The 19,912-nt window shown below is 37.6% G+C and overlaps 1 protein-coding gene across 1 annotated transcript in view; it reads left to right on the top strand.

The window, feature by feature from the left end:
• The window catches only part of LOC131156532 (glycoprotein 3-alpha-L-fucosyltransferase A), a 38,482-nt gene that overhangs the window by 16,687 nt on the left and 1,883 nt on the right, over window positions 1-19,912 (top strand). The window contains exon 4 of the mRNA XM_058110301.1: window positions 18,948-19,052. Within this exon, the coding sequence (XP_057966284.1) occupies window positions 18,948-19,052 (105 nt within the window). The remainder of the gene's footprint in view (window positions 1-18,947; window positions 19,053-19,912) is intronic.

The raw sequence follows: 19,912 nt of genomic DNA, 5'->3' as shown, positions 1-19,912 counted from the left end.
GTAATCAAATAATAACCCCAACTTCAGCAAATGTGTCCACCCATTTCAACATTATAATAATTAAATTACCCTACCAAATGCTTGTAGATTGATGGGCTCACTTTGGGAAGAGATTAACAGCGCATGGCTGACAAACATGAGTGGCGCGCAGAACCACTAGTCGGCTGATGAACTCCTTGGGAATATAGGGGAGGCTTGCACGCAGCATCAACAAAAAAATAAATTAAAAAATAACAACTGTTGAGGAGGATCTAGCACGTGCAAATCTGGAGGGGGAGACTGCTTCAACTTATCAGCCTTCTCTGAATCAAACACACAGTGTGTAATCAGAGGGAGGAAAACGCTTCCAAATGGCATGAGAGTCAGCGGCAACGGCCATGGCGACGACGATGGTTCGTTCGGGGCTCGGAGGAAGCCGCTAGGTCTGGTCGGTGTGATGATTGAGGTGCCCAGGAGGAACGGAGCTTTGGGAGGTCGGAGGATGACTCTCTAACTGAGTTAACTTGGCGAATGGCTTAGTCCACGCTGCAAGACGACTGCAGTAAAATGGACTCTGTTTTTTGTTCCGAAAATCCGAAGGTACGGAGAGGTTGTTCAGGTCGTTTTTGATGTTCGATGCTGCAATCGCGCGGAATCTGCAGGTGCCGTTGATTGATTTGCTAGTAGCGAAGAATTCGGTTCTTCCGAGGCACTCAGGCAGCACCGTCGGGCGTTGTCATGTGTCCTTATTGCAACGGTGGTTTTGTGGAGTAGATTGACTCTGCGCCTTGCTCTGATACCATGATAAAATTAGAGCAGAGGCGAGAGGGAAAATAAGAAGTAAAGAATGAATTTCTATATGTTTTATTTCAATTTGTACAACCCCTATTTATACAAAGAATTGGGGAACATTTAATCAATTTGTACGCTCCGAGGTTAAATGATTTGCTGACTTTTTTCCTTACGTGATTTCAGCTGTGATTTGATCCTTGATTCATGCCGTGGATTGCACCATTTCTCAACACTCAATTTATGCCGTAAAGTGCGGCATTTCTCAACAAACCCACACTTAAGAAGGCCTCTGGCTCTGCAGCAGATTGTTGGTATTAATTAAGTGCCACCAGCCATAAGCATACTTTTATCTCAGAAGGAACTTTAGCCTCCCATATACACCAATAGATAGGAAAACCCATGTCAGCCTTAATAAGTAGAGAAAAGAAAATCTACATGTATAATTCTCTGATGTATTCAAAGACCAAACTCTACCATCTGTCCTGCTGGAGATTGGCAACCCTCCAGGACAATGAGCAAAGAAGACAGCTCCTCCAGCTCTCTATCATTTAAATTCCTCCTAGAATGGAGGTCCCAAGAATAGGAATCCCTCTCAATGATAAGAAGAGGAATTACGTCATTGTCATGAGAAGAAAGATGATGCAATGAGCAAATGGAAGCAGGCCTGCCCATACATCTTCCCAGAACGTAATATGTGATTACCTCTATCCAATTGAAACTTTGTTAAAGGAAGAAGAGAAGGATATACCTGCAAAATGAGCATCCAATGACTCTTTGAAGAACTTCTTAAGCAAAAATTAGCATCCAGCTCATTATCAGGTATTGTTGAGAATATGAGTGACCATCTATTCCTATGTATACCATATTTACTCTTTATTACCTTGTGCCATAGGGAATTAGATTCTAAGGGAAACTGCCATAACTATTCCCTATTAAGTATATGTTCTTAGGGTATACATAGGAATAGATGGGATTCCAAAGGGAGTGGTTATGCCACTCATGCGAGTCCTTGGAAGTTTGTCTCCCAGGTTGATAGTATTTTCTTTTCTCTCACTCATTTTAAAGCAGGTATTGGGGATAAAATTCAATTTTGGGAGGACATTTGGGTTGGTGAATCTTCGTTGGAGCTGTTGGTGCTGCGGCTCTTTAGACTTTCTCTGTTCGCAATTTTTTATTCTTTTGAGGGGGCTCTGTTTCTTGGGATTTTCATTTCTTTAGAATTTGTTAATAAAAGAGAGGTTGGTGAGTTAACTCTTTTATTGGGGAGCTAGATTCTTTTGTGCCAAATTCGCGGGGGGATACAAGGCTTTGGATTGGGGACACTTTAGGGTCTTTCTCTTCAAAGTCTTCTTTTCCAATCTCATAAAATCCACTTATCCTAGCTCTTTGCTGTTAGACAAAGCTCTTTGGAAATAAAAGATTCCTTTTAAAACCCAGGCCTTCATTTGGACTTTAATTCTTAACAACGTCTACACAAATGATTTGCTACAAAAAAAAAAAGAGGCCTTACAAAGCCCTTAGTCCAGACATTTATATGCTGTGCAATGAGTAATGAAACTATTAGTCATTTGTTCAGTCATTGTAAGGTAGCAAGATGCATGCGGAACAATTTGTTTTCATACTTCAGTGAGGTTTGGGTGGCTCCAGCTACAATTCAGGATTTTTTGAAGATGAAGTTTTGGGGTTTCGCGAAGGAGAAGGGAGAGAGGATATTTTGGTACTGCTGTTTCTGCAATCTTTTGGTTGCTTTGGCTGGAAAGGAATGCTAGAGTTTTTAAAGATCAAAATACTTCTCCAAGTTTGCTCTAGGAGAAAGTTATTTTTCTTGCTTTTTTTTTCGGGCTCATTCTTTTGGGGTTTTTGGAGGTCTTTTGCTGTCCAATATTCAAAGTGATTGGAAGGCAGCTTTGATGTAATTTGTTTCCTTTGTGCTTTTTCTTGGGGGATTTCTCATCCTCATTTCATTGTAATTATGTTTTATTTTTAATATATTCATTTTATTATCTTAAAAAATATTTTCTTTTTATTACTTTAAGCGGAGGAACTTCACCTCCAAGGGAAACTGCAGCTAACTCATATGCCAAGACAATATCATAAGATGGCCTGTCATAGATTGTTGTTGGATTTGGAGGATTGACATTCTATGTTGCTAGGGAGGGAACACGTAGAAGCTAAAGTGTTTGAGAAAATACTCGGCATGGTCAGAGATGGACATGGTTTTGGACCATGGTCTTTGACAACTTTGCTACAGTGGCTTGTTTCGGATGGCGAGGGTACATGTCAAGTGCCTCAATGTCATATGGTGCATGCTCATGTGTGGGATAAGTCATGATTAAAGAGGAATCGTGCACAACACAAGGGGTTGACCCGTATTTATTTGTAATGTCTGTGACAAAGAAGAGGAGTTGACGTGTTGATTAGACAAGGCAGTTAGTTGACAGTTTTCCTCGTAGGGGCTGATATGCATGCTTGTCTAAAGGCTACATTGTGGGATGTCATATGGCAATGTCCTAGCCATAAAAACATAGACATAGTTGGTTATGCCTTGTTGTCAAATGCTGACTGCATCCAGCAATGCAGTTAGGTTGTCAACTGCTGAGTGCTGGCCAAGATAGTCAGCTGTATAAATTGTCATGTGGTGTGGCATGGAACAGTTGGGAATTCGTGGACAGTGTTCGTGTACATGTACTTGGTGTGTATACTATATACTTTGTCTTGAATAAAGAATATAGGTCAGGAGCTGTTGCTTTTGTAAATTTGTTGCCTTCTGTGTATGCCACTCTCTTTTCACACTTTTAGGATAAACCAATGTGTTTGTTTGTATGTCATTGGCTTAACCAAGTGGGTCTTGGTGCCATCAGTGTCAAGAATTGGTGAAAAAACTTAAAAGACTCTGTGACACCTCACAAAGGGATTTAGGGAGGTCAAAGGGCTTTCTAAAACACCACACCCAGCTAGGGAGGTGATGCAGGACAGCATCATGGGATTGCAGCCAAGAGAGAATGCAGGAGAGAGAGAGAGAGGAGCAGGGAGGGGACGAAGAAGAAGAAGAAGGAAGAGGAGTAAGGAGATACAAAGGGGGGAATCTCGCTTCACTCTCAATTCACATTCTTAAAAAATGAACTCTTACATGGCTTTCAGACCCTATTTATAAGAAATCCTAAAGGATAAGAATTACACATAAACCCCTAAAAGTACATGAAATTACAAAAAAACCCCTAAAATGGACATATATTACAAATAAATCCCTAAATACATAAAATTCTATGACTGAACATTCATAATAAACTAATCAATTGAGCACAACAATCCTCACTGGAGCTTTGGTTGCCAGCTCTCCTGTCATCAGGTTAACAACTTCCTTGAGTGAGCCCACCCCAAGATGAGATTCTGACTTCCCCAGAGCCTCCGGTAGCACAGCCGAGACAGCGATGGGTTCTTTGCCCTGCAATCCAATTCTTGTGAATTAGTCTCCAATAAGGGTCTACCCATGGTTCAGCTTCTTGTCCTACGTCAAATCTTCCTTAATTGGAAAAGCTCGGCCTTAAAATTTGAAATGTTGGAGAATCAATACTCGTACTCAGAAATGCAGCAAAATCTGATTCTTATTGATGGTAGTGATAAGTTGATGCTCCAGCGCTAATGGAACACTAGTAGTCAAATTTCAAGCTTTTCATATCAAATATCATTCTTGTTCACAAAATATCATGCTCGAAATCAAAATATCATGCTGCAAATCAAAATTTCCAGTGAAAAATACCAAATTCTTGTGGCTAGAATCAATTTAGCAAGAGTTTGGAAGTTGCAGGGGACTGGCAGTTTTCTCATGTACATCACCAGCATGTGAGGCACATGTTCCACTGGCTAGTGTCCTCCTGCAACACAATTTTGGGTGGTTACTCCAGTGGTGATGGAAATGTGAAGAAATAATTCCAGGAAGTTAGGGGTTTTGAAGGGGCGATGGCTGGGGATGTGGCCATATGGCTTGTTGGAACGGGATGAAATTTTGAGGGAAGTTCTTTCGGGGTTGTCTGCTTTTTTTTTTGGGGAGTGGGGGAATCTGGACTGGAAAATTGATGTTGGACAAGAATAGAAAGTCAGAGATACAGAGAGGGATGGAGAGAAAAAATAAAAAGATGAAGAATGAAGAAGAGAAGAAGATGGTAAAAGAAAAAAGAGGCAGGACAGTGACAGAACAGACAGAACCGAGAGAAACAGAATGAAATAGAAACTGGGAGATGCATAGGATGAAGAATTGAGGACAGAGAAGAAATATAATTAAAGAGATAGAATTGATGGGAAAGAATGGAATGAAGGATTGAGAAAAACGAAGTCGAAGACAAAAGAAGGGAGAAGTAAAGAAAAGAACAACACAGAAGTTAGAGATGCAACAGAGGAGAAAGTTCAGAAATAGAACAGGGGAAAGAGACAGAAGGCGGAGAACGAAACAGAACAGAAAGCAGAAGGGAAGAAGGAGGGAGGAAGAAAAAAATCAGAGATGGAAAAGAGAGAGTGAGAGTGGAAAATGGGGGATTGAGGTGGAAGAAGAGAGATCTATTTTGGGTTCTGTTACCAAATGATGTCAGACAGCATCATGAGATTGCAGCCAAGAGAGGGTGTGGGGGAGATAGAGGAGAGAAGAGGGGAAGAAAAAGGAAGAAGGAAGAAGGAAGAGGAGGAAGGTGTTACAATGGGGCGAATCACACTTCACTTTCAATTCACACTCATCAAAAATTTATTTATAAGAAATCCTAAATTACAAAAATTACACATAAACCCAAAAAAAAATACATAAAATTATGAAGCCATAAAAATAAAAAATGTTACAAACAAGTTTCTGAATTCACATAATCCTACTGCTAATTATACTAAACACATAATAAACTAATCAATTAAACACAACAATCTCTTGATCCAATTCTTCTGAATTAGTGTCCAACAAGGGTCTACTCATGGTTCGGCTTCTTCTCCTACATCAAGATACCACATGATGTAGGACAGCATCATGGGATTGCAGCAAGAGGGAATGTGGGAGAGAGAGAGGAGGAGGAAGAAGAAGAAGAAAGTCGGGGAAGGAGATTCAATAGGGGGAGTCACACTTCCCTGTCAATTCATATTCACCAAAAACTAACTCGTGCATGGCTTTCACTTCCTATTTATAAAATGACTAAATTACGAGAATTACACATAAACCCCTAAAAATACATGAAATTACAAACAAACCTCTAGAATGCAAAAATATTACAAACCCCAAATACACATAATCTTACTACTAATTGAACTAAACACACATAATGAACTGATCAGTTAAGCACAACTATCCCTTGATTCAAGTCTTTTGAACTGGTGCACAACAATGGTCTACCCATGTTTTGGGTTCTTTACATCAAGAGGTCAACTCCAAAACCCTCTCATTTTATAAGTTAACTGGCCCAACGCCACTGTTAACTATATTAGTTCTAAGACCAGTGATTGTATTAAAATCTGCAATATAGTGAGAATGCTAACAAAAGACTCAACATGGTCATCTAAGATAATAACAGTGTCATCAGCATACCGCAATAACCCTCACAACCCCCTGCCCCCAGGAAAAAATGTACTGTCATATCTATCATTCTACTTAACACATCCACCACAAGGGCAAATAAAAAAATGGATAAGGATCCCGTGCTCAATCCCCAAATGAGGCAAACCATTCTTTAGGCTGTCCTCAATAATCATTGAAAAATAAGCATTAGATAAACATCTCTTGTCCAATTCCTCCACCTAACTCCAAACCCTTTCCTCCTAAGCTCCAGAACACCCTGCTAACTATATCATAAGCCATATCAAAGTCTAATTTAAACACAATATTCTTCTTTCTATGACAAACATCCTCCACCACCTCATTTGCAATCAAGATATGATCCACAATTTGCCTCCGTCCCACAAAAGCACTTTGAGCAGGAAAAATATTGTTACTTAGCATCAATCTATTAGCAAGTACTTCTACAATGGTACGCGCTAGATACTAAACTAGTAGGTTGAAACTCTGATACTGTAGTTGACCTACTTTTCTTTGGCACTAAGGCAATAAAGGGTAGAAATATCTCTCTTCCCCAATTTTCCATTACCATGAGACTCATAAAAAACCTTCATTTGGTCCTCTCTCTCTAAATTCCAATGTAAGCCCATCCAACCCAGGAACCTTGTCCCTCCCTCAATTACACAGTACGGCCCTAATCTTGTCCTTTTAAAATCTCTTTTGGGAGCACCTAAAAAAAAGTGCTCATAGCAGTTATCACTTAAAATAAGTACATTTATAAAAAAGTAGTGCTTGGCTTGCACTAGAATAAGTGCTTAAAGAAAAAATTGGCACTGTAGAAGCACTTATTTAAGAAGAAAAAGTGATTTTCAAGAAGTAATGGAAGAGCTTTTTGGTCACTTATATAAGTGGCATATGGTAATTTCTATGACAGTTAATGGAAATTTTTTTAATTTTGAAAAACTTCCTCCCCCTCTTTTTCTCTCTTCCTCTCTTCCCCACTGCTGTGTGCTCCGCCTGTGCCAACCATGGTCTGCTGCCATTGTCGACCTCCCGCTCCCTTGCAGCTGCTGTCCTCTCCTCCTCAGGCTGCTGCCATCGTCCTCTCCTCCTCTGCCCTCTGATGCTGTTGTGGATTTTTGGGTTGGGCATATTGAAATAAAGGATAAGGTGCTGTTAGATATGATGCTGCCAGTTGTATGCATTTTAGGTTGTGCAATTGGGTTGGGGATGCAATGTGAAGTGAATAAGATACACCATTAAAATTGTTTGTTTGTTTTTTTTTTTTTTTTTGTTTTAAAAAAGATAAACAATGTTGGTAGGAACTGGTTAAACAGATTAATAATAGTATTATTGGTAATTAGAAAAAAATTGTTATTTTATTTAATAGAAAATATTAAAGGTGTTAATTAACATAAATATTAGTTATATTGTTTATTAAAAATATTAAAATATTAATTAGGACAAATTAATTAAAATATAAGCTTATTTAATAATATTATTAGCATAATTTAATAATCATATTTTATTATACACACAATATGTTAATTCTATGTTGAAATATAACAATATTATTTATATAATAACATACACGTATATGACACTTATAATAAAATCGAGTTCCCAAATGCCACTTATTTATTTATTTTTTTGATAGCAAAAGAAGATGACTTTATTAGAGAAAGAAGAATGTGCAAGAAGCAGAACAAGAAATCCTCTAAAACAGAAGAAAGAAAAAGAGAAAAAAAAAATAAAAGAAAAACAATCAAACTAACAATCCTGTTAAATATCCGAAAATCTCAATCCTTTAAAACAACCAGCAGAAGCACACCAAAGCGAGGCCAAATAATGAATCTTCTCCCATGTTTAAGATATGCTCAACCTTTTTTATTTTTTCAATAAATATACGAGCGAGCATTTCTTTCAATCCATAAACCCCTCAGAACTGCAAAAGCCACACACATCTACAAAGCATGGGCATCCTTCCTTTTACCAAATCCAGCTAAAGAAGTGGCCAACAAATCCTCCTCTGACTTCGTACAAACCCAATTTTCTCCCAGAAGACCAAAAAGCTTATTCCATATACTCCAAGCAAATGAGCAGTGCAAAAACAAACGAGACACTGTTTCAAAACTATCACACGATAAAGAAAACATATATAAAGAGAAAGTGCCTTTGAAGGTCTCCTACTCTGCAACAGATTGTTGGTGTTAACTCTATTAAGAACAACCACCAAATAAAAGCCTTGATCTTTGAGGGAACTTTGATCATCCAAATAATTCTATGGAGCGGAAAGGAAATATTAGCATAAATCAATTAGTCAAAAAGATTTGCAAGAATAAGCCTCTGAAGAGTCTAAAGACCAAGAACGCCTATCCACCCGAAAGGAGGACAAAAATTCCCTAATGCATCAACAAGAAAGACAAATCTTCTACCTCTCTGTTATTAAGAGTTTGATAGAAATGGAAGCCCCAAGAAAATGAGTGACCTTCAAAAATCAAAAAGAAGGAAATAACGTGATAAAGACGAGGAAAAGAATGTAATAAAAAAGTATTTCTCACCTAGAAGTCTTCCCAAAAAGCGAATTCAAGACCATTACCTAAGACAAACTTAGTGTGAGGAACAAAGAGGGAGTAGACTTGAGAAATATGCCTCTCCACGGGCTTTTTGAACTTAGCATAACCACTCACATGCATACCAAATTTACTTTTAATTAGGGCTTCAAACAAGCTGAGCTGAGCCGAGCCGAGCCGAGCCGAGCTTTAAGATGTTCAGGTTTAGCTTGAAAGAAAAGTATCTCGGCTCGGGCTCAATTTAATTTGCGCTCCTAAAATCAAGCTCAAGCTTGGCTCGAAATGTTAATTAATGGTTTGGGCTCGGCTCGAGCTCAGATCGATTTAATGTTTAAAATTTTAAAACCCATTCCAAGCCCGTTTTGTTGGCTTAAAATAGATTATCACAAGCCCACATATGCATAGAAACACTATAAAAAAATAAAGTAGCAGGCCCACTGAAGAGCAGACCTGCAACCTGTACAGAGTGAAGGAAAATGTTGGGATGGACAAGGATTTTATAAGCAGGCGAGGAGGGAGTTTTACGTTGTCTTTCCGATGTGAGACTATTTCCCTTCCTTTCTCCCCCACTTCCAATTCCTATTTCTAATTCTATCCCACATTGGAAGATGAAACTTCCTAGCGGCCTCCCCTTTTTTATATAATTACCCTTTCCCATACATTTTATTTATGTATTAATAAGGCTAATTTTTTTGGTTAATAGTTTGATTGATTTGTGTGTGAAACAATAGTTAATTTAGCAACAAACAAATAAATAAAATATCTAACTACTAAATTTGAATTGAGCTCATTACCAAGCCTAATCAAGTTGCTCACTAGCCAAAACGAGCTGAGCCCAAACGAGCTGAGAAATTGGGCTTGGGAATCACTCATTTGAATAATAAACGAATCCGAACGAGCTCTTACTGAGCTGAGCTCCCGAGCCGCTTGGTTCGTTTGCAGCCCTACTTTAAGGACTCTATGCCAAAGTGAGGACTCTTATGAGGGAAACCACCATAACCATTTAGCCAAATTAGTATTTCTTATTTATTCAATACTTATAATCAGTACTTTTTCCAGACAACCAAATAATACTTATATAACTTTTAGCACTTTTCAGGGGGCTGATTGAAATATGTTCTTTTTATGCATACTTAATGGTTATTCAGTCATTTATCATTATTATATTGTGTTAAGAGTTTTGTTAGTAATAAGTGTGAGATAGTAAGGGTATTATGGTCATTCCTATTATACTTGACATATATCGTAAATAGAGGGGGAGACCTATAATTGAGTTTAGGTCCTTCATTTTACCCAATTATTCAACATGGTAAACCTTAAACCTACTTGTTACCACCACCATAAAAACCGAAGTGTAAAGCCCAAAATCTGCCGCATGTCCACCGTCACAGAAGAAATTCCAGCAATACTCTAGCCCTAGAAAACAGCCGGTACAGCCGAAAGTCAGACCAGTCACTGGAATTTTCTGGGTGACACTGCCAGTTCAAGAACACCAAAGTTGCTATAGATTTTGCAAAAACAACACCATAGTCACCCACAGACCCACCCCCCCCCCCCCACTGAAATCACATTCCAGGCAGTGTCCCATGTGCCCTCATGTGCTGGTCGAAGACTGCCAAGGCTGACCCCATGTGCTGGTGCGTGAAGCTACTTTCAGGCATGTTTTTGAGCTGAAATCATCCACCAGTGATTTAATCCCTAACATGTTATTGGAGTTCTTCGTGATGTTTTTTGACCAAAAATCTCACCTTTTTTAATTGCTCATGTGCGGTGCCCAAGGAATGGTTGTTTGATGCTTCGTGAAGCTGTTTATCAGTGGTTATTGAGTTTATTGGGTTTGAAACAGTGGGATTTGCTGTTTTTTTTTTTTTTTTATTCAGTGTTCTAATTCCTTCCATATACCAAAATATCAAGCTGTTTGGGCATGTGTTTTGCTCAAAGATCCAATCTTTGTTGTGATCATGCACTTGTGGTAATTTGTTAGGTTTGCTAGGTGTTAGTAACAATCATTGGTGACTTTCTTGGAGCAGTGGCGGTGCTCATAATATGCTTTTTTTAAGGCTGTGGCAGTGTTATATAGGTTTGTTGGTGATTTGTCCTGATAGTTTCGGTGGTTCACCTCTCCAATTGTTCCAGTGCTGTGTGTAGCTTTCTTGGGGCTTGTCTGAGTTACTTGGTGCTGTGGTAGCCTTGTACTGATTTATTTGTGACTTGTTCATGGTGGTCACTTTGTTCATGGTTGTTCTGATTGTTCCAACAATTAATCTTGTGACCATTGGTCTGAGTTTGTGAATGTTGGGATGGAGTTTGCAAATCCTAAAAGTATGGTTCCCTCGTTAGTCACTTGTTTGAGTGAACCATGTACTATGACTATATTAGAGGAGTAGTATTCAAGGTTTCTACCATATCAATCGTCTCAAAAAGCATCTTATCACATTGCGTTTTTGCCCAAAAAGTACAGTCTGTATGTCATCTGGTATCCTTCCTACTAGTCCTTGGGTTATTGATTCTGCTGCCACTAACCATATAACGGGTGCAACCAACTTTTTTTTGATCTCCAGCCTCCTAAAAATATCCCTCAAGTTACCCTTGCTGATGGGTCCACTATTGCTATTAAGGGGATAGGAACGGTAAATCCTACTCCTTCTATCTCTTTTTCTTTTGTTTATACATTCCTAAATCTCCTTTCAATCTCATATCAGTTAGTAAGCTTACAAAGTCACTAAATTGTTCTATCACATTCTTTCCCGATTCTATGGTTATTCAGGATTTGAAGACGAGAAAGACAATTGGCACAGGACGTGAGGCTTGTGAACTTTACTACTTTGAGTCGCCTTCTCCACCCATTGCTTGCACAGTCACAGCTACACCATTTCAAATTCATTGTTGCCTTGGCCATTCGTCCTTGGACAAGTTGAAACAACTAGTTCCTACATTGAGTTTTGTGTCTAATTTTGAGTGTGAGTCTTGTCAATTGGGCAAGCATTATTGTGTTCCCTTTCATGGTTTTAAATAATGGCCGCGACTATTACGTTACGCTGTTACGTAACGGTTTTTTGGGTTATCGATACCGTTACACCCTGCGAAATCGGTGGGAAGAAAAATCACGGCTATAGCGACCGCTAAGAATCGAAACCGTTACATAAAGGCTGCTATGGTTGTTAGGTAACTGCTAAAGGATGCCAAAAAAATTATTTTATTTTTTACTTTTTCTTCTCACTTTTTCCCTCTCTTTCATAAATCATTCTTAATATACTATGTGGTGAGAGGGGAAAAGATTATAATGAGGATGACAATGACACAGAATTTACTATTTCTTTAAATACTCACAAGAGATGCATTAATTAATACTAACTTGTTATGAAAATATTTAATTTTAATAATAATAGTAATTTGATATTTATGTTCTATATTTTTCAACTTCAACCTTTTTCTTTTCTAGTTATTTTATATTTGTATTATTCGTATGTCTTATGTGTTTAATAGATTAATGGAGTGCATAATGTATTTTTTTTTATTAATTAATTCAGCACGAATTTATCACAGATAGGAACAATGAGAAGTATAACTCAATGGTGGTTTAAAACAAATGTAAACTTGTTGCGCGACTCACTCTAAAAACGTTAGAGAGTAACTCCCAACTATAAAAGTGTCATCAAGTAGCATTAGGGGAGTCCCTAAGTCATTTCCTCAGGAAATGGTTTGCTTAAATTCCAAATTTAACTACTATAAAAAATAAAGGAGTGTTATATCCTATTGTTATTCACCATACTATTTGCAATGAAAATTGGTTCTTGGGCATATCTGAAAATGATTTGTTCTTTTGAAATGGTGAAATGAATACTAAGTAAGCTAAAGAAAATTTAAATGAAGCATTGCATTGAACTCAATTTAGAAGTGGAAAACAACTATGTAACAAATTAGAATTTATGCTCCAATGCACCTTGACACTAACAATGCTCTTGTCCATAAATTGGAGGAGTTTGCGGATATGTGTTGAATGAATTATGGTTATCTTTGCTTGAGGAGTTAAACCACAATAATCAACATCATCTAATCCAACTATTCCCAACAATGAAAAGAAAATTATAATGATTAATGCTCTAAAGGAAATTTTATCAAACACCTCTGGTGTAACAATTTAGAATTTATGTTTCGATGCACATTGGCGCTAACATTACTCTTTTCCATAAATTGGAGGAGTTTGCAGACGTGTGTTGAATGAATTATGGTTATCTTTGCTTGAGGAGCTAAACCATAATCATCAACATCATCTAATCCAACTATTCCCAACAATAAACAGCAAATCGTAATGCTTATACTCTAAGGGGCATTTTTTCAAAAACCTTGTGCACAACTTGTAAGCCAGCTTGTTTCCATTCTCTTTGAGTTTCAAAACAGCCCACAAACACTACTCAAATTGGCAAATGCAACAAGAAAAAATGCAGAGGAACAAAAACAATAAGTCTTGAGAACAATTTTAAGCAAAATCACTATCATAAATCTAAGATAACACAAATAATGTCAGAAATCTAAGTTATCAAAGCAGCAATTGTAAATCAAATGAAACACGAGTGGGTTCGGATTCAGCCAACAGCTCTTGATTCCGAACCCAAAATTAACCCAGAAATGGAAAGATGGAGATGCAAGGAAGCTTTGAGCACTGCTGTCTGGCTGGGAGTAGTCTGAGAACAAGGAGGGCTCGGGCATTCCTGCTGTGTTTCGTTGCCAGAAATCTCCCAAAACCGAGAGCTGCTGTTTTTCTGGCTGGGTGCCATCTGCGAACACTCAGGAGGCTCAGGCTGGAGTTTGGCTGAGAGCAGTCTACGAACACCCAGGAGGTTCCAGCCTGCATTTTATATAAAAAAGGTGCTGTGCTGCTGCTGTGTGCAAACATCAGAGAGGCTCGGGTGCTGCTGTGTGGCCAAGAGCTGTTTGTTGTGCTTTGTTGGTGCCCGTTGGTGTGCTTCTGTGTGCTGGCTGCTGTCCTGGCTGGCAGCATTTGTGTGAACCCAAGTGGTCTTCTGGTGGTGGTCTGATGCCAGAAAATCCCCCCAAATTCCGAGAGCCCCATGTTGTGCTGTTCCCATTTGCTTTTGTCCCCCCTAAGATTCCTTCCCAGCACGGGGCTTCTATTTCCTTGCTGCATTTAGCCAAATTGCCTCCAGCTGTTGGGAGCACATGACTTCTCCAATTTTTTTAAGGCAAGGAGTTGCTACTATTGGACTTGGACTGCTGCCTTTTGGGAACTTGAAGTAAATTTTTCTGCCATTTTAATGTGAAGAGAAAAAATGAAATGGTAAATTGTATTTGTGGAAAATAAAATAAAATGACACTGGCAATTTAAGCATTAAACTGTGTTTCAATATCACACAAGTGCTAAGCGTTTTATAACCAGTTCAAGCTCTAAGAAAATAGCCAATAAAATGAAAACACAGTTGTTTCTTAAGACCCAAATTTAAACATGCTTTTTCTCTTCACAGCTTAATTTCATCAATTACTAGTGAGCAAAACTGTGATTAACATGCAAAACGATTGCAATATTATGGCTCAATCATTGCCCTTACCAAATAACTTAGTTAGTCGAACTAAAGGATCCAGAATACCCTAAAACTCTTTCTAAGAAGGGTTAAAAGCTTAAAACATGCAAGTACGCTAATATGCACAAGGTTGTGCGTGCTTGAAAAAAAAAATTGCGGCTATTACACCCGCTTCCCGTTGTGTAACATCTACTACTCCTGCTTCCCGTTATACCTGCTACCATTATGTTACGCTACCCGCTACCCGCTACCGCGATTTAAAACCATGTTCCCTTTGCTTCCCGAGTCGACAAATGGATGGTTAGTACTTTCATGCTAGTCCATTTTGATATTTGGGGTCCTAGTCATGTCATATCAAAGTTGGGGTTTCAATGATTTGTTACATTTGTTGATGACTACTCTAGGATGATTTGGTTATATTTAATGAAAGATCGTTCCAAGTTGTTTGATATCTTTTGTGCCATTTGTTCCCAAATAAAGACTCAATTTGCTATGCCTTTTGGGATACTTCGTAGTGATAATGCTAAGGGGTACTTTAGTACCCAATTTAGTACTTATATGACTAACTTTGGTATGATCCATCAGTCTTATTTTGCTCACACTCCACAACAAAATGGAGTTGCAAAGCTGAAGATGGACATATTCTTGAAGTCACTCATACCCTATTGTATTAAATGAATGCTCCCAAAGTTTTTTGGAGTGATGTTGTGCTCAAAGCTTGCTTCCTCATCAATAAAATGCTATCCTCTGTCCTTGATGGTAAAATCCCATATTCAGTTATCTTCCCTGAGACTCCTTTGTTCTCCCTTGCTCCTCGTATATTCGGTTGTGTGTCCTTTATCCATTAGTTAGCTTTAGGAATGGATAAGTTGGATCCTCATGCTATCAAATGTATTTTTCTTGGCTATTCCTATACTTAAAAGGGATATCGATGTTGTAGTCTTACTTTATATCGATTCTTTGTTTGTGCTGATATCACCTTTTTTGAGTCTACACCACACCACTCTAATTCATTAAGTTATTCTGACCTTGATGAGTCCCTTCCTCTGCCTTCCCTTCTAGATCCAAACCTATTATTTGTTCCCAATCCTCCTACATCTTCATCTAATTTGAGTCCTTGTCGCTTGAATCATCCCAATTTGCAGGCATACACACAACGACTCAAGGGGGAATTGCCTTCTCCAAGTTCTACAACTGTGCCTCTAGTTGCCTTGTAGGATGATCTTATTGTGTATGATGTTGATCCTCCTATAGCTGTTAGAATAGGTAACCCAACATCCGATCTTTAATTTTGTTTGTTATTATTTTTTATCACCCTATTATTACTGTTTTGTTAGTACTCTATCTTTTGTTGCTCTTCCAAAATCTATTTCTGAAGTCTTATCCCATTTTAGGTGGAGCTGTGGAGGATAGCAATGGTTAAAGAGATGTGTTCACCACATGACAATGATACTTGGGATTTGGCACCTCTTCCTCCTGATAAGTTTGTGGTTGGTTGTTGCTGAGTGTACAATGTGAAAGTTAATCCTGATGGTTTTGTGGCTCGTTTGAAGGTCTGCCTTGTTGCTAAGGGGTGTACTCAGGTGTATGGTTTGGATTATTCAGACACATTCTCTCTGGCTGCTAAATTTGCCTCAGTACGTTTGTTCATTTCTTTAGCCACCACTTATCATTGGCCTCTATATTAGTTAGATGTGAAGAATGCTTTCCTACATGGTGATATTCATGGGGACGCATATATGGAGCAATCACTTGGGTTTGTTGCTCAGGGGGAGTCAGACTCAGTATGTCGACTCAAGAAATCATTGTATGGATTAAAACAATCTCCAAGAGCATGGTTTGGCCGTTTTGATGTTGTGGTACTTGAGTTTAGCCTCCATCTAGGAAGGCTAAGACGGTGCTTTGCATTTGGGTAGCAAGAGGGTGTGCCCTGATGGTGGGGCCTTATGGGGAAGTGCCCAACCCAATAAGGACAGCGCACCCTCCACTTCAAGCGCACCTCTATATCGACTGAATTACCCCAAGGGTGTTCAATAGATCACTCTATATTTTATCGTCATACTCCATTTGGTAGGATTTTGCTTATGTGTATGTGGATGACATCGTGATCATTGGTGATGATGATCGAGGCGTCTAGGACCTAAAGCTTTTCCTACAGAGTAAGTTTCAAACCAAAGACTTGGGATTATTGAAATACTTCTTGGTTAAGAAGTATCAAGATCTCGTATGGGAGTTCTCTTGTCACAGAGGATGTATGTTCTTGATCTTTTGGATCAGATGGGCTGTTGGGATCCAAACCTATTGATACCCTCATGGATCCCACAAGTAAGTTAGTGCCAGATTTGGATGATTTGTTGCCTAACCTAGGTTGGTATCGAAGACTTATTGGAAAGTTGAATTATCTCATAGTCACTTGACTAGATATATCCTTCACAACAAGTGTTGTGAGTTAGTTTCTTGATTCCTTGAAAACAAGTCATTGAGATGCACGTATGTTGAGATATCTCAAAGGTGCACTAGGGAGAGGTCTTTTATATCATGATTGGGGTCACACTCATATTTAGGCATCTATAGGTGCATATTGGGTTGGGTTACCTTTCAATCGAAGATTCACAACTGGGTATTGTATCTTTGTCAGTGGTAATTTGGTATCTTGGAAAAGTAAGAAACAAATTGTGGTAGCCAGGTCGAGTGCTAAGTCAAAGTATAGGGCTATGGCACACACTACATGTGAACTTGTTTGGTTGAAGAACATGTTGAAAGAACTAGGTTTTCCACATTCTCAGCCTATGGAGTTGATGTGTGATAATCGAGCTACTATTTATATTGCCTCCAAACCGGTCTTATAAGCGGACAAAGCACATTGAAGTTGATTGCCACTTTATTCGAGAGAAACTTGTACAAATGCTCATTACAACCACTCATGTGAAGTTCGAGTTTCAGCTTGCTGATTTTTTCACTAAAGCCTTGGAAGGTGCTCGTGTGAAATTCATTTTTAAACCCGTTTGAGGGGGAGTGTTAATGGTTATTTAGTCATTTAGCATTATTATTATGTGTTAGAGTTTTGTTAGTAATAAGTGTGAGTTAGTAAGGATATTATGGTCATTCCTATTGTACTTGACATATATTATAAATAGAGGGAGTGACCTATCATTGAGTTTAGGTGTTTCATTTTACCCAATTATTCAACACATACATGTGGTTGTAAAACACTTACCTAGTTTGATTTTGGAAAGATATGAATAACCCAAAATACCATTGAAAGTTTTTGATTCATCAATCATTATCATTATACATGACACTAACAAAGATAGAGTAACACAACATTTATTATAAGCACTTATTAAATTCTACACTTATTGGAAAAGCACTTTTCTCACACTGGTTACAAATGATCCCCAAAATGCCTCTCCAACCAAGACATTTGTGTCCAGAATAGGCTTTTCTAAATCTCTCATAAAAACAAAATTTTAAGCAGATTTATGGCCTCTTCAGCTATCATTCTTACAATTCGTGATTTGATTCATATAATTTGTATCAATTATAAACCAAATTGACTTGAATCTTACTAGTGAATCTAAAAACTACCGAAGCATTGTTGAATCTATCAATTCTACTTATGAATCTAAGGAATCGATCTGAATTGATTAATTCACATGATTTTTGGCCTATCATATCCTGACAAACCCAACTACTTTAAAACCCCCAAAACAAATTTTTTTTATTGCTTTTATTTTACATGATTACCTTCCATTCCTTGTCTACATCTTTTGTTTCTGTCTATAAAAGAGGAGAAAATAAAATTTTAGGTCTTATGTTGCCTTCACGAAACCATTCTTTACTCTAGGAGTATAGTGTTGTATCATGGAGAAGAAGGGGTGGAACACTCATTGGCTAAGGTGGTACTAATGTTTTGTTGTATTGCAAGATTCAAAGTTGGGTTGTTAGTAGTTTGTTCAATTATTTTCATTTTTTAGAGATTAATTATTTTTTTGTATTTTAATTCGAGAATGAGTTTGCATAGAATATTATTTTTTCAATTGTTGATAAATACCGGTAGTTAAGTTCTTTTATTATTTCTTCTTGATTCCTTCCCTTAAACAGGATAAAGTTCATTTATTAATATTTCTTGACTCATTCTCTTGTCATTTGGTTGGGGAAATCATACAGGAAATATGATATTTTCTTTTATTGTCAAAATTAAAATTTATTTTATTATTTTTCTTGTTGTTTGAATATTGATATATGCAAGTCATTTAGAATTGATATTGGAAAATTTTACCAAATCTTATGATTCAATTCAATTAATGATTCCCAAAATTGGAATTTCAATTTTCAATTGACAATTCGAATCTCAATTTGACAACTGTCAGTCACTATGCATATCTGAAGTGTTAGTGACGCTTCTTAAAGAAATCAGTGGCCTTTCAAGATTTTATGTATATCTAAGACTTTCTAGGCTTTATAGCTAAAAAAACTTGTGGACAATAATCACTTATTTATTTATTTATTTAATTTTATTATTATTTTTTTTTGCAGTGGACAAAGTACAAACTCTGAAACGTTACAAATTTAGCTTGGCATTTGAGAATTCCAATGAGGAGGACTACGTCACTGAAAAATTCTTTCAGTCTCTTGTTGCTGGTAAGATGATTTCCTTTTTTCTTTCCTCTTCCCTATTTTAGTCCTGACATGTTTTTATATCCTAGATGGCTCTGATGTTACCACTGAATTTTACATATTTTGGTAAATTCTTTCCTTTTTGGTGGTTGGCAGTCAATGTTTTCTGGGATAGCTAGATTGTATCCACATCATTCCTTTTCTGTTATTTTTGTTATCTTAATCATAGTATGTTATTCAGATGCTTTGGAGCGTGTGGTATCCATCTTGATGTGACATGCTATTATGTTAGAATGCCTGCTATTCAACACCTAAAGAGTGAGTACCTATCAAGGGAAAGGAAGAAATTAATGCATTCTTTGTTTGATAGAATTTCTTTAGAATGCTTGTATGGCTTTCCGTGTGAAGATTTTAGAATTGGTGAAGTCTCGAATTAGGTCATGCTATTTTCATACAATTCATTCACAGCAGAAAAAGAAAGTTAATCAGCTTCACCATTATAGCTGTCTTTTATGTACCACCTGCCATATAGTCTTCTACTTGCACCCGAGATGCATGCTTGTCAACTCTATATGACATTGGTATCACAAAGTTAACTTTGGGAACTCCAGCTTGGGGAGTAAATTGGAGATAGTGAGGAAAATTCTGCAGAGGTTAGGAAAACAGTGATGTCAGTTAAACATGACAAATTTTGGAAATTATTCAGATAAAATGAACATATCCAGGAAATAGCTATCCTTGCTAATAAAGGGCATTATTTTTGAATTAGCAGTGGTACTTCCCCAAATATTTCTCAGTTATTCACAAATCCCCGTACTCCCATTTTTTTACACAATTTGGAAATGATAAAATACATGGAAAAGCTTGAAAAACAGATTTTAGTG

The sequence above is a fragment of the Malania oleifera genome, chromosome 5, assembly GCF_029873635.1.
Source record: "Malania oleifera isolate guangnan ecotype guangnan chromosome 5, ASM2987363v1, whole genome shotgun sequence".
NCBI lineage: Eukaryota > Viridiplantae > Streptophyta > Magnoliopsida > Santalales > Ximeniaceae > Malania > Malania oleifera.
Note: the sequence above shows the minus strand (reverse complement) of the source record. Positions and strands in the feature narration are given on the sequence as shown.